This window comes from Macrobrachium nipponense, chromosome 21 (genome assembly GCF_015104395.2).
Source record: "Macrobrachium nipponense isolate FS-2020 chromosome 21, ASM1510439v2, whole genome shotgun sequence".
Lineage (NCBI taxonomy): Eukaryota > Metazoa > Arthropoda > Malacostraca > Decapoda > Palaemonidae > Macrobrachium > Macrobrachium nipponense.
Genome location: NC_087212.1, coordinates 84,030,970 through 84,046,520, shown reverse-complemented (window position 1 = coordinate 84,046,520; position 15,551 = coordinate 84,030,970). Strand labels below are relative to the sequence as shown.

Sequence of the window (15,551 nt, the reverse complement as noted above, 5' to 3'; positions counted from 1 at the left end):
GTAAGTCAGCCAGCAGCTTCTCCTAACATCATTTGCTATTCACTCACGTTATGAAATCGGCGTCTCTTCGGCCCATACCTGAGCATCAGGAAATTTGAATTTTGGTGGTTAATTTGAATGGCATATTTCAACCGCAAAAGACACCCATTCAGAATACAAGACTCTGAAAAACTAATTATCACGGCTGTATCTTGTATCATGATTGCTCAACAGATATGTTAAGTCCCTCATCCTACTATCCACTGCCACATCCCCTAAGTGCTAAAAATCTACATCTGGATCTCAAGAACAGCAGAACAGTTTTTGATGCAATCTGGCACAATTAGAGACCTTAGTGGGACACTTCTAAAGCCAAAGTTTGATCCTGATCGGTTGAATATTTCCAAGGTTATAGAGGACCAAATTCTGGGCTTTCACGTACTCCAGGTGGCTGGGCTTAACTAACAACCAACCACTGTTGCAGTTGATGAAGACGAAAACAGCTTTTTGCGACATGAGAGAAATCTTAACTTGTGCACATTGGCAGGTTACAGCATCGGTAAGGCGCTCCAGCTCCAGCAGAGGACAGGATGTCATGGCTTCTGAATGCTTTCAAAAGCATTTCGGTTGAGTACGTCATGCTCATCGACGGTGCTTGCGGCCAGGCAATGCTGCTTTTCCTCGAAAACATTCAGATGAATAAGATATGTTCTGTTAACCTTGGTTTTTCAGCCAAAGTAAGTATAAAAGCATTATATAACAGTTTATCATGTATTTGTGCAATCATAAGTTTTTCTAAATTCATTGTGATACCTTCTCCACATTCATTTTTAAAGGTTACATAACTCATTTATAATTTCCTTTCCTCTCCAGGTATGTGAAAACTTAACAGATCATCCAGAGGAGAACGTGTTCGTCCAAAAGGAGTTCAGTCTATTTTCCTTTTACAACAGCATCCTTCTTTCTGTCCCATCTCTGGTATTTGTGCTCTTCACTGGAGCATGGAGTGACAAATATGGGAGAAAGGTTAGTAGCCAATATTTTCCCAGCTTTGTTCTCTTTTCTATCACCATTAGACACATTGAGCAATAAAAATAGGCTTTGTAGAATACTATATATATATATATATGACTTAGGAAAAAGAATGCCTTCATTGTTTTGACTCTCGATACCTTATTTGTTCAGATTCCTCTCCTGTTCACCATCCTGAGCCACATGGTGTTTGCTGCGGGGTATCTGCTCAACAACTGGCAAACTTCTTGGCCCGTGGAAGTTATCTATGTGGTGACATTCTTAGAGGCACTTGGGGGAGGTAAAATGGGTCTTTTCACTGCAGCCATGAGCTACATTAGCGACATCTGTCCAGAGAAAAGTCGTACGTCACGTATCAACATAGCCAATTCTATGTGGTACCTAGGTGGTCCTCTAGGCACCCTTACTGGTGCAGTCATTATCAAACATGCTAGTTACAATGTAGGGTTGACTGTGACTTTCTTAGCATATTTTTCAATTGAGATCTATATCATATTTTTCATCAAGGAGAGTCATGGACCTTTTGCCAAGAAGGAACTCCAAAGCAAAGGATCATTTAAGAGTAGAATTGGTGAGATTCCAAAGGAACAAGTCACCATTTCACTCATGATAAAAGATTTTTTCAACTGGAGAAGAGTTGTAGAGTCTTTTAAAACAGCACTCCGCAAGAGAGACGGAAACACTCGTTGTGTGCTCTTGATCGTTATTGGGTCTAACATGATTCGTCGTGTTGGTAGAGGTGATTATCATTTCTGCTTATTATCACTTTGGAATGAGAAATGTTCTAGCTAAGCTCTATTCATCTTTTGTTCATTATAGTCTATTCAATTATAACCTTCTAACCGTGGTGATTATGTGCTATGTATTTTCAGGATTCTTCATGTACATGTTTGTCAGACAAGCACTACAATGGGATGCGACAGATTATGGATATTGGGCTACATACAGACAACTTCTGATTTCACTGGGTAAGAGTGAGTACCCACTATCTCCTGATCGCTAGTTATTTTCTTAATGGAAGTGAAGAAGAATATTCTAATGGTCTAATGAGATCTATTGTCGGAGGCTTCAGATACTAATGACATTTACATTTACAGGTTCTATGGTCTTGGTTCCTCTACTGACAAAACTTTGTGATATCAGAGATGAAGGATTAGTGGTGCTAGGTTCCATATCAATCATTACCGAATATGTTTGTTATGGTCTTGTCACGAACAAATCACATTTTTTCTTCTTATGGCTGGGACCTGTAGCAGGTCTCATTTCCAATGCCAGCGTCGTTGCCTTTAGGTCATTACCTACAAAGCTGGTTGGCAGCAATGAAAAAGGTATGTGGAACTTGTATTCATGGTCGCCTATCATCTTGAATGAATGATTTACTTGATTTGACCCTCTCAGATTTTTGTTTGATAGAAAACGTCCCTATTAAGTCCTACAGATATTGAGTCGTTTTTTCATTGAAGAAGGTGATTGTAAGACTTGGCATCCTTCATTTCATCAGGCCGTATCAGTGCTGTCACATGTGCCATGAATGGGCTCATGCCGATGGTGGCTTATGCTGTTTATTCACCAGTGTACTACAGCACAGTGGATTCCTTCCCATCAGCACAATTCTTCGTCGGTGGCTGCCTCAATCTCCTCATCCTGGCAATGTTTGTGTAAGTATTCACTTACTCATTTTGTTCTATATCACTATCCAATTGTGGTCTATCTATTTTTTAACATTATATATAATTTTATATATATATATATATATATATATATATATATATATATATATATATATATATCATTTCAAGCTACAATGTCCTTTAATATCTAAATTCACTTTACTCCCAAATGATATATTTTCATATATGTACCGAAGGGGAATTTTTTAATTGATAATAATTTCGTCCCCCCATGGGATCGAACCACCGTCCAAGTGGACGGGGACGAAATCAGGACAGTCAGTGACGCTATCCGCTGATTGGATAGCGTCACTGACTGTCCTGATTTCGTCCCCGTCCACTTGGACGGTGGTTCGATCCCATGGGGGGACGAAATTATTATCAATTAAAAAATTCCCCTTCGGTACATATATGAAAATATATCATTTGGGAGGTAAAGTGAATTTAGATATTAAAGGACATTGCTAGCTTGAATTGATAATATAAATGGGATCACGGTTCGATGTTGATAACTTATCATCTTATTATATATATATATATATATATATATATATATATTATCTATATATATATAGATATAATATAATAATATATATTATATATATATAGATATATATAAATATATATATATATAATATATAAATAATATATATTATGGCTAAGACTTTCACTGCGCGTCCTGAATTTGTTGTTTCGATAGACATATATGAAAATATATTCATTCCGAGGTAGAGCGAATTAGATATTAAAGGACAATTGTAGCTCCATGTTTGTATATGATTCACGGTAGTGTGAAATGACTCATATATTGGCTATGTTCGCACAAAAAGCACTACAACATCACCGAGGTCGAGGTCTGATGAATCAATAAAGGTAAAGCCACGAAGGAAAGTGAAACACTGGAGTAGCTGCAGCTACTCCAGTGTTTCACTTTCCTTCGTGGCTTATACCTATATATATGTAAGTGTATATATATATATATATATATATATATATATATATATATATATGTGTATGTGTGTGTGTGTGTGTGTGTGTGTGTATACACACATAACAACCACACACACACACATATGTATATATATATATATATATATATATATATATATATATATATAATATATATATATATGTGTGTGTGTGTGTGTGTGTGTGTGTGTATGACATAACACACATACATCACACACATACACACACACACACACACATATATATATATATATATATGTGTGTGTGTGTGTGTGTGTGTATGTATACTAGAAGAGCAACCTGGCACTGCCCAGGAAAACTCTGAAGGACTCAGATACATTTTCCTGCAAACCCTTTAAACTGTTTTGTCATGTAAAGTATGTGTCTTTCTTTCAGAATGCCTTTCTCTCCCATGTTTAATCATTCGGTTTTGAATTGATTGCTTTAAGTATGTATATATATATATATATATATATATATATATAATATATATATATATATATATATATATATATATATAAAACTTCACAACATAAACTTTCAAGCTTAGGTGTAGATTCCCTATTAACAAATGTACTAATACAGGAAGCTCTACAGCTTTTGAGAGAAAATTAGCCCCTATTCAGATCATATCTCACTAGTCCTAGATAAAATAATAAAGTTGGTTGAATTATTCGTATTAAACGTCGTTTCATTCAGAAAGTCATTCAGTAAACAAAAATTTGGGTATAGCATGGACAGACCTTTAAGTCCTGTTTTAGCCAACCTATACATGGAATGTTTTGAAATTGTAATCATAAATACAATAAAACTTGAAGACACGCTGTGAATGAGATACGTATGTAGATGTAATCCTAACATATTGGGATGATGTGGGACAATTTCAATGAAATTCGTTAAAAACTAAATGCATTAGTGTCAACCATCTAATTCAATGTTGAGTGGGAAACAGACAACGAAATTCATGTTCTTGATGTTTTGATAATTAGAAATACGATAGAACACATATTTATCGTATACAGAAAACCAACACTTTCACTTTCATACATTCACTATTGTAGTTGTCATGACATTTCTATCAAGATTGACATAGCCAGCAATTTATTCTTAAGAGCCTTATGGATTTGCTCCCCGGTATTCCTGGTAAAGGAAACTGAACTAATCAGTAACCTGCTGTCATCTTTAAAGTACCCTGAACATAGGGCTGAGAAATCAATCCATAAAGCTGACATAATCTTCTACCGTACCCCTCGCAACAAGGCTAGACAGACGCCCAACAATAAAATGAAAGTCCCACACCTCCACAGCAGGATAAGGCGTTGACACAGACATTTGGAAACTTACCTCCATATTACTGTTATTTAAGAGAATATATATTGTTACTAAAATCATTATTGTTCTCTGGTTATCGTATATTAAACATTCAAAAATTGAAAGGTCATATAATAGAGTTGTATAAAATGCACGTGTCTAATTCCAAGCTGCAGTAGTAGCAGTACAGTAACTCATTGCAGGTTTTTTTTTTTTTTTTTTATGAAAAACACAATACAAATGCAGTTCACATAGTTTTCAATACAACCAAAACATTAAAAATAAGGTTTTTTTAGGATTTTTGTCGATTTTCTATGATGTTCTGGCTTACGACGCGTCTCGAGAACAGAACCCTGGTCGTTAACTGGGGACTGCCTATATAAATGACAAAAGTATCGGCTGCTATCGGCCAGAAATTCGCCGATACCAATACCATAAAAACTAGCCGATACCACCAATATCGATACCGATACTTGAGCACATCCCTAATTATTATCAGCTATAAAATTCCCCTTCAGTTAACATATGAGAAATATATTAATTCCAAGGAAGAGCGAATTCGATATTAAAGGACATTTGTAGCTTAATGCTATATATATATATATATATATATATATATATATATATATATATATATTATATATATATATATATATATATGTTGTTTTTTTCTTGATATGTCGATCAGAATGCAGGGGTTTTTGTCACGACAATTTATGTTGTTTTTATTTCTTTTCCAAATTTAATTTGAGAACAAATGTTATTGCCTGTGAATCAGATTCTTGTGTTTTAGATTCGTCTTGTATTGTGGTTGTGTTGAATATGTACATTATTTTTATCTATAACGTCTACGTTTTTTTGTGTTAAATTATGTCACAACCCTGATTCCATCCTTTCTTATAATTTATAAATTCCACCAATGCCTTTAAAAGTTTTGTTATATTTTCACAGATGATGGAATTTTTGTGCGTGAATTTCTATTTTTATTTTTATATTTTTTATGTGGTTGTCTTCAATGTAAATTAGTGTTCTGGGGATATTCTTTTTGTTTTGTTGAAAAATTCCACTGCATTACTTTATGTTTCTGTGTCTAAACTTCTAGCTTATTGTTTTATCCAATTCTCAAGAAAATATCATACATTGGCGTGATGCAATGTGATTCAAAATTGATACCCTGGGGCCATGATTGCCAAGGGCAGTGGTTAAGTGTGTTATTTTCTGTCTTTTTGTTTTCACCGTTTTTGTTGAGAGTGTAAAGTAGAACTTATTGACTGAGAGTGGTGCTCCTAACTGTCTGCTTGAGGGTGACAACACCCTCACACCATTATGACTCATACATTAGGGGTAGCCGAAACCCTACTGGAAGGCAGGATTTCTGGCCTATGCTACAACCTACGCCCACCAAGGAAATACCCTCCAATTTCTCTGTCTGGTACTGCATTGCGGCCTTACCTTGATGTTGAGCTACTGATCGAGTTAGGGATAGGGCCTGTGCCAAAGCCCAAGCCCAAGCCAGAGTCAAAACCAGAGCAAGAGCCAGTCAATGCCTGAGCCAGAGCCAAAGCCAGGGGAAATACCTGAGCAAGAGCATTCTGTAGAACTCTCTTCACGAGAGTCCTAGCCTAGTTCCATCTCATTTACCAGCACTGCTTTGCAGCCAGTGTCCGGGTTCGAACTAGTAACCCTGTCGGATCTCAAATCCACAATGAAAATCACTCTCATCTTCTATGGAAGGGTTCTCCCCTAAGTCCTCCCTTGTCCTCCTCACCAGCCAAGTACTCAGCAGACAAGACGCTGAAGGACGGAGCTCTTCGTGAGAGAGACCATCCTCTGGCTAGCCAACCAACGAACTTTGCTGGCTGAGGAACTGGAGAGATCTAAGGCACTGCCAGCAGGGGTCAGTGCCACAGTTCCTGCCTTACCAGGTGACAAGGTTGCAGGCACTGCTGATGCCCCAGTTGTTGCAGCAGCAGCTGAGGCATTAGGTAGCCTAAACTCTCTTGTGCCAGATTCAACAACTTCACAGGCCCCCATGAGGCCTCACTTCCAGTGGTGACAGATCAACAAGACCAGGGTCATCCTTGGACCCCGATACCTCACAGCCTCCACCAGAGGTCCCCGTCAAGAACACCTCTAGGTGACCTTCTGCCCCTCCAGGCCCAGCTACAGCCTGACATAGGTGTCATTCTTGGCCTAGCAGAGGCAGGTTAGGTCCTGGGTCACAACTGAGAAGATTCTGGTCTAAAGACCATATAAGGACGAGGACAGAGACCGACGTAGACGCAATGCTCGTGTAAATGGCAGGCATTATAAGAGCCAGTGAGCTCTCCCACCACTAGTTCCCTAGTATTTACAGTACATACAACTCTGTAGCCTTCCAGAGTAGTTAGCATAGATTGTATGGAAAAATTATACTAAGCTATGACTGCTCCCCAGCTCCCAACCTGAGGACATGTCCTACTTTCTAATGTAGCCTACAGTTCCGGACATTTCCAGTAAGTCCAGTTTCCCAAGTAAGAAGGGTTTGTGGCAGGTTTTGTGTTGGTAGCCTTGACGAGAATGGGCTAACATTATAAACACCGTCTCCTCCATGCCAGAGAGGCCGTCAGATTAGTGGTGGACGTATAGTGTTGCAAATTATTCGCTCTTTACTTACTTAGGTTCTGGGTGATAACAAGGTCTGTGGAGGGATTAAGGAAGCAAGGCTTAAAGTTTTACACATTTTTATTATAAAAAAGAAACTATAATTACACTCAAAACATTGCCCCACATATTATGTACAAGTTAATTACACATGAAAAGGTCACAGGAAACATTTAATACGATGATTCAATGAATTTAAGTGGCACGTGGCCGTTGCAATTCTATGTCCAAGAGATAAAAAAAATATCAAGAAATCTGACACAAAACCCAGATAATCAGATTGCTCACTTGATGTTTGTTAATACAAACTCTAATTAGGCTTCATTATTCAAAGGATGCGTGGGATACCCCACGATAAATTTACACTATAGCATGTTAATTAAGAAACAAAGTGGCTGTGTGGAGAGGAAAAGACGTTGGTACCTGGGAAGCGAATGCCTGCTGTGCGTGGCATTGCCCTAGAGCACAACTTTTGTGACGTCATGGCATAACAATCCCTGACGTTCGATACTTCACTCTATTGCATCTCATCTTTATTCGTTAAGTACAATATATGGTCATTTGTATTAAGGTAGGTGACGAACTCTAGTTTTACATTATGCGCTATAACTCAAGTAAACTCGAGGGATTCCCCCATAGATGAAGTTTTTCGCTAAGCACGCTTCCTTTGCTTTTATCTTATATACATGGTTAATTTTGCTTCAGTTTTATAAGAAATATAAGGTTTATGGCAGGTTATTTCACTTTCCTCCTCCACACAGTTTCGTAAGGATTAGCTACGTTTCTCACATACACATGACATAAGTCACGTAGTCGCTTGCACTCGTCGTTGATTCTTCTTACTCAAGTTAACCTGACGTTTGCAGTAGGTTTGTCACTAAAAGGGGGATCCGTCCCTTTTCGCGACATATAGAGTTGTAATTCAATTGAGGCCCTTACAATACGAATACAAATAATGTGAAAAATCACATTTGAAAATTTGCAGTTTTCAAAAAACGATATCTCAGTAATTTTTTAAAACATTTTCGTGCTTTGTGTTGCATTGTAAAGCAAAATCTCTTTACTTTATGACAGTATGCATTTCTCGTTAAAGATATAAATCAAAATACGATATTTCCAACCGCAACATTGTCATCAAAATTTTCTGTAAGTTAGTTTTCAATATAAAAAGTATCTTTATTATTAAAACAATTAGTGATACTGAAAGAAGAAAATTCCTTTACGATGATACCTTTTAAATTAAAACTGAAACGTATTTTGAAATTGGAAACTGCGACTGTTGTTGTTTTTGTTTTTTGTTTTGTTTTGATTTTTACGTTTTTTTCGGGACTCTTTCTTATATTTCTTAAACCATATTTCTTAAACTGTTCATATTTTTGCTAATGCATGCATTGTAATGGAGTCTAAGTATCTGTAGCATGTTAATTTAGGTGTACTATAATGTTTGGGCATTAGTATTTATTTTCAATACATATTATAATAAATAATGGACGATCTAATAATGTTAATATCCTATAACACCTGACATGCAATAATAATGAGCAAAAACCAGCATTTACCTTACTGATGTATACATTCGCTGATTGGCTGACATATACTCTCGTTCTGCTCGCTGATTGGCTGAGCTGCCCAGCTGGCTAAGATAGCCCTTCACATTGTTCATTTTGTACTCAACGAAAGTTATCATACAGTTATCATACATTCTTGGAAACTCGCAAAGCAAAAAAAGTGCATGTTACTCATTGCGATTTTCAACAAAGTTAGCATTTGAATTTTCATTTTCTACTTCATCATCATCATCATCATCAACCATTTCTAGTCCACTGCAGGACAAAGGCCTCATACATGTCCTTCCACACCCTTCTGTTTATGGTCTTTCTATGCCATTCTATACCTGTAAATTTCTTAGCTCGTCAATCCATTGCTTTGTTTGCAAACTCTAGGGACCCATTTTGTTATTCTTTCCATCCATCTATTATCTGACATTCACATTATATGTCCTGCCCACGTCCATTTCTTTTTCTTACTTGTTGTTAGAATATCATCTACTGTAGATTGCTCTTGTATCCATGTTGCTCTTTTTCTATCTCTTAGTGTTATTTCCATAGCTCATTGAGTTGTAACTAGCTTATGTTCTAAGGCTTTAGTAAGGCTCCAAGTTTCTGATGCAAAAGTTAATACTGGTAGGACCATCTCATTAAATACTTTTTTTAGAGAGAGAAAGCAGCATTTTACTTTTCATAATCTTATTTTGTTAACCAAAAGCTTGCCATCCCATGCTTATCTTCTTTTAATTTTGGCCTCATGTCCTAGAGAAACACTTACCATCTGTCCTATATACGTACATTCATTAACAATCTCTAGAGGTTCGTCCATAACTCTGATTTGTTGTTTCTGCATTTTCATTGACCAAAATCTTCTATCATCTTTTGTAATTCCTCCTCTGATTCACTGAGTAGAACTATGTCATCTTCAAATCTTAAGTTGTTAAGGTATTCCCCATTAGTGTTAATTCCTACATTTTCACAATCTAACTTCCTAAAATCTTCCTCTAGGCACACTATGAATTTTTTAGGAAAGATGGGGTCTCCCTGTCTAACTCTCTCTCAATTGGAAATTTATTACTGTCTTTATGTAGTTTTAGGATTGCTGTACTACCCGTATAGAAATCTTCTTCAAGTGTTCTAACATGCTCATCTATTCCTTGCTTTTGAAGAGCTTTCATTAATGCTGAAGTTTTGACAGAATCAAAATCTTTCTCATAGTTTACAAATGCCATACATACATAGTGGTTTCTCATACCCTGTTGATTTTTCCTTTAGCTGGTCAATTACATGGGTATAGTCAGTTGAACACCCGCTTCTAAAACCTGCCTGCACTCTTGGTTGATTAAAGTTTAGCTGTCGTTCTATTCAGCCTAATATGATCTTTGTAAATATTTTATATATTACTGAGAGTTGACTTATTGGGTGGTCATTTTTCAGGTCTTTTTTTCTCCCTTTTTGTGAATTGATATAAAGATAAAGTTTTTCCAAACTGTAGGTATAAAGCATTCTTGCCATCTATTATTAAATAAATTGTTAGGTCATCTTCTCCTGCTGCTTTGTTTCTTTTAATGCCTTTTAATGCTTTCTTTACTACTCCTACTGTTACTTTTGGTACCGGCTCAGGTGTTTCATCATTTCTATCAACAAAGTTATTTCCTATATCACTATTGTACCGCATTGTATAGAAATCCTCAGCAATTTTTTATCATTCTATCCCTTTTGTTGATAATATTTCGATTTTCATCCTTTAAAGCAAATATCTGTTGGCGCCCTATTCCAAGTCTTCTTTTCATCAACTTGATGCTTCTTCCCTTCCTTGGTGTTTCTTCAGTTTTGCCCCCTGATCCCAACTCCTTGACGAGGTGAGGGGCCTAATAGATATCCACTGCAGAGAGAGTATTCCCCTTTATGCCTCCTGTGCTCTCTGCTGTGGATCCAACTGAACATTTGGACCTTTTACTCCTTTACTCTTCCTCCTCTAAATTTTCCCATTTTCCTTCTTCTTCTTTCGTTGACGACCTTGGCATGGTTTTGGACAGTCGAATTGACTGCTCTTTTAACTTGATGGAGGGTGGAGTTGGACGGCATGCCACTCTACCCATAAAACGAGAGTACCTGATGTGGTCGAGCGAGGGGAAATTTTTATGTCAAGCCATGCCCACAGTGCTGGGTCCGATCTCATGGGACTGACGACTCTTAAGGCACTGTGGGTATGGCATATATCCAGGTGAGTGTCCCAGGGAAGTTACCACAACGTAACAGTATTGCTCCTCCCTCAGTTGGGCCTCCTTGGTGAGAGGGATCTCATCCTGGACGAAACTCTTACTATTGTATATGGAAAATAAAACAAAAATCCCTATGACTTCTGGCATGGCATGGACTATTCTAAGGAAATCCCAGGTAATGAAGAGCAGGCTGGTATTAAAACTTTATTACTGTACAAGCCACAAAGAAAAAGCAAATATAGAATTGACCCAACCTTGACTCACTTCGACTCCCTCTTTGGGAGTGGAAGTTGGTCAAGGTTCTTGACCTTGGAAACTGACAGAAAAATATTTGCATTAAGATTGGAAAATTATTTGTTAATAGGCACCCAACCTCAGAAATGTCATTTAGACAAATAAAAGAACAGACAGGAGTGGTTAATAGAAACTACTACAAAAAAATCAGTCCGCAAATTATTTAACCATAAAAAAACATAAGTAACGATAAGAAAGCATGACAATATGAACAGTGTACAGGGTACTGTACTACTTCCTAAAAGTGAGGGGCCAATAGAAAAAAATATTTTGCTGCATTCCCTTAAAAAAAGGTACAACAATGTACAAGATTGTGGAGTATACAGTATAGCCAGTAGACAAAGTAATGAAAAGACATTAAAATAGCAAAAATAAAATTTGAAGGCAATGAATTGCCTTTCAAAATTAAAATCATGGGCCAAAACAGAGAACTTAGACCATATGTTCCAAAACCACTACAGTGCCAAAACTGTAGTAAATATGGACATACAGGGAAGAACTGCAGAAATATATCGATTTGTGCGTATTGTGGATCTGACAAACATACAGGCAGTGGAAGTGTGGTGAACCAAAATGTGTAAACTGTTGCCAAAATCACCAGGCTAGGTCTAAGGAGTGTATGTATTGTATATACAATCTTAATACAGAATTAAAATGACTTCAGGAGAGATCAGGAATGCCAATAAGAGAAGCCAAACTAGAGTTGAGAGTTAGAGGAATGCATGATCCCGCTAGGAAGCAAATGTTCTCAACTGCAATGAGCTCAAGGAATGAAACAAAAATGGAAGTAACAAACCAACCCCCAATAGATAAATCAGAAGAAAAAATAACTTTACAAGAAACTAATATAGCAAGAAATCAAGAAACTTGTGCAGATATATGTTCAAATTCATTTGAGATATTGGAGGATATGGAAACACAAGAGAATGATACATGTAGCACTGAAACATTACAAGATAATTATAATGAGCTGGAAGCTAAAGATAAAAAGAGGCCTTTAGAGAGAACTCCACCAAAAACCAAAAAGCCAACAATTATTAGAGAGGCATCTGTTAAAGCAAAGACCAAGGATCCGAAAAAAGTACACAAACCGGAATATGATAAAAACATACTTTTGTCTCCTAAAGTAATAATAGAAGAAATGGATAGAAATACCCAGAACAATAGAGAAATGGAAGAGGAGAACACCATAGACAAAAACGATTATGTGAAGGGAGAAGAAATTACCCCATCACCAGTAAATGAAAAAAGGAGGACACATAAAAACACATGTGGATGTAATGTTTCATCGATTTATGCAACAAAAACAGAAACATAACAAAAGACAGTTTAACAAACACTATACGAAATTTTATAAAATATAGAAGTAAAGAAACCACTAGTCTAGAGACTCACAAAAAAGGCTGTATGTGCATTGGACACCTAATGTTTTAAAAGGAAAAGCAAATAAATGTCGTAAACAAAATTTTAGAAAAAATGCAACTAGATAAACCATAACAAAAAAGTAATGCTTGAATACTCTTAACATAATATTTTCAATACTTATATAATACAATGAAACATAAATGGTCTCCAGACCAGATTACAATTGAGAGAATTACAATGCTTACTGAAAAAATACGAACCAATGATATTATGTTTACAACATGTCAATAAAACAATATCAACAATCGGTAAATATACCTTAGTATCTAGATCTAGAGAAGAAGAAGGAAATTTAGATACTGCTATATATGTGCATAACAAAGTATGTTATGAAAGAGTACCTGTAAACGTTGCTGACTTCCAAATATCAAGCATCAAAATACGAATAAAAAACTATAATTATGTAATTTATAATGTATACAACCAACCTAACAAAAATTATGACATAGAAAAACTTAAGGATTTGTTTGGCAATGCCAGAGAACCTACATTGATAGTAGGGGATTTTAATGCTCACAACCCGATATGGGACTGTAACTGTACAATCTCAAATAGAGCAGGGAGTAAAATTGAAGAGTTCATGGAGTCAAACGACATGTGCTGTATAAATGACGACGAAATTAGTACATATTTTTCAAAAACACATGGAACATTCTCCTCAGTAGACCTAAAACTTTGTACAACAAATATAGTTGACAGAAAAGATTGGAATATAGTTGATGACTTGCAAACCAGTGAGCATTTCCCAATATTAATATTCTTATTACACAATGATCCTGCAAATCATGTTCCTCATTATAACATTAATAAAGCAGATTGGGAGAAATATGAAATGCACACAAGAAATATCCAACCATTTGAATGTTTAAAAGACCATAATGAAACTAACAAAATTCTTGTTGATTTCATTAAAAAGGCTGCTGATCAAGCAATACCAAAGTCAAAGCCCCATCCAACAAAGCACAAAGTCCCATGGTGGTCTGATAAACTATCAGAGTTAATTAATATAAAACACTCAATAGGGAGATGACTAGATAATTTAAATAGAAAGTTCAGTAAAATAAATAAAACATTACCAATATTAGATGGAACTTTACAAAAAATAACTATATCATTATTAGAAATTGATACATTAAAACCTATATACAACAAAATATCTGCAAAATTTAAGAAGGAAGTAATTCAAGGAAGAATAATTTCATGGAGGAAATATGTATCAGATCTCTCTAATAATACTCCCATACAAAAAATATGGGAAAAATTCAGAAAAATAAATGGTACCCATGTTAAACCACCTAGACATGCCATATTGAAAGATGGAAAAAGAATACCTGATCCAAAAGAAATAAGTAACATAATAGGAGAAAACTTAGCAAATGTAAGAAGCGATAAAAATTTAGATGAACACTTCCGCACAAAGAAAAATAATGAAGAACTAATAACAATAAATTTCGAAACACAAGAAGATATACATTATAATGGAAAATTTAATATGGAGGAGTTGGAATATGCTTTCTTGAACAGCAATAAATCTGCGCCTGGAGGTGACAATATTAGCTTTGAGATGATCGACCACTTAGCACCTATGGCAAAATCATACTTGTTTACAATTTTATGATCATTTATGGCTTCAGAATTTATTTCCTGATGAGTGGCGTAAAGCTATAATTATTCCTATCCCCAAACCTGGAAAGGATCCAAGCAATGTTAATGATTACAGACCAATATCTCTAACAAGTTGCTTATGCAAATTACTTGAAAAATTGGTATATGCTCGACTAACATGGCACATTTGAGAAAACAAAATTTTAACTTCCACTCAATTTGGGTCACAGTGTAACAGGTCTACATTAGATTCTCTCTCTATCCTAGAGGACCATATACGCAGAGGATTTGAACGAAAACAAATAACTGTAGCAGTCTTTTTTGACATAGAAAAGGCTTATGACATTACATAGAGGTATCCTATATTAAAAACATTACAAAACAACAACGTCCGTGGACATTTACCCATGTTTATCCAAAGTTTTCTAACAAATCGAAGTTTTCAGGTGAGAATTGATGATGCTTTATCCAGAACATTCCAACTTGAAAATGGTGTTCCACAAGGAAGTGTCCTTAGTGGCACACTATTTACCTTAGCAATTAATGAAATTAGTAAAAATCTACCCACCGGAAAAGCAACATTTATATGGATGATTTTGCGATATATTATTCAGCATCTCGCATTAAACATGCAGAGCTCATCATTAACAAATCCTTACATTGCTATATAAAGCAACAGTGCTGTCTATCATTGGCTACGGAAGTGAAATATATGGCTCAGCTTCAAACGCAGTACTGAAAATGCTAGACCCAGTTCATAATGAGGGCCTTAGAATATGTTCAGGAGCATTTAAATCATCACCCACGTCTTCTTTACAGGTTGAATGTGGTGACCTACCTCTCTCTCTCAA

The 15,551-nt window shown here is 36.0% G+C and overlaps 1 protein-coding gene across 2 annotated transcripts in view; it reads left to right on the top strand.

Annotated features, from left to right (window-relative positions):
• LOC135197626 (lysosomal proton-coupled steroid conjugate and bile acid symporter SLC46A3-like) overlaps positions 1-15,551 on the top strand; it is a 68,347-nt gene that overhangs the window by 36,042 nt on the left and 16,754 nt on the right. The window contains exons 2-7 of one of the 2 annotated variants that reach the window (XM_064224646.1): positions 527-716; positions 853-1,005; positions 1,165-1,750; positions 1,884-1,979; positions 2,109-2,339; positions 2,513-2,669. In XM_064224646.1, coding sequence (XP_064080716.1) covers positions 570-716; positions 853-1,005; positions 1,165-1,750; positions 1,884-1,979; positions 2,109-2,339; positions 2,513-2,669 — 1,370 coding nt within the window. In that variant the 5' untranslated portion in view covers positions 527-569. The remainder of the gene's footprint in view (positions 1-526; positions 717-852; positions 1,006-1,164; positions 1,751-1,883; positions 1,980-2,108; positions 2,340-2,512; positions 2,670-15,551) is intronic. The other variant, XM_064224648.1, reaches the window with a different exon arrangement.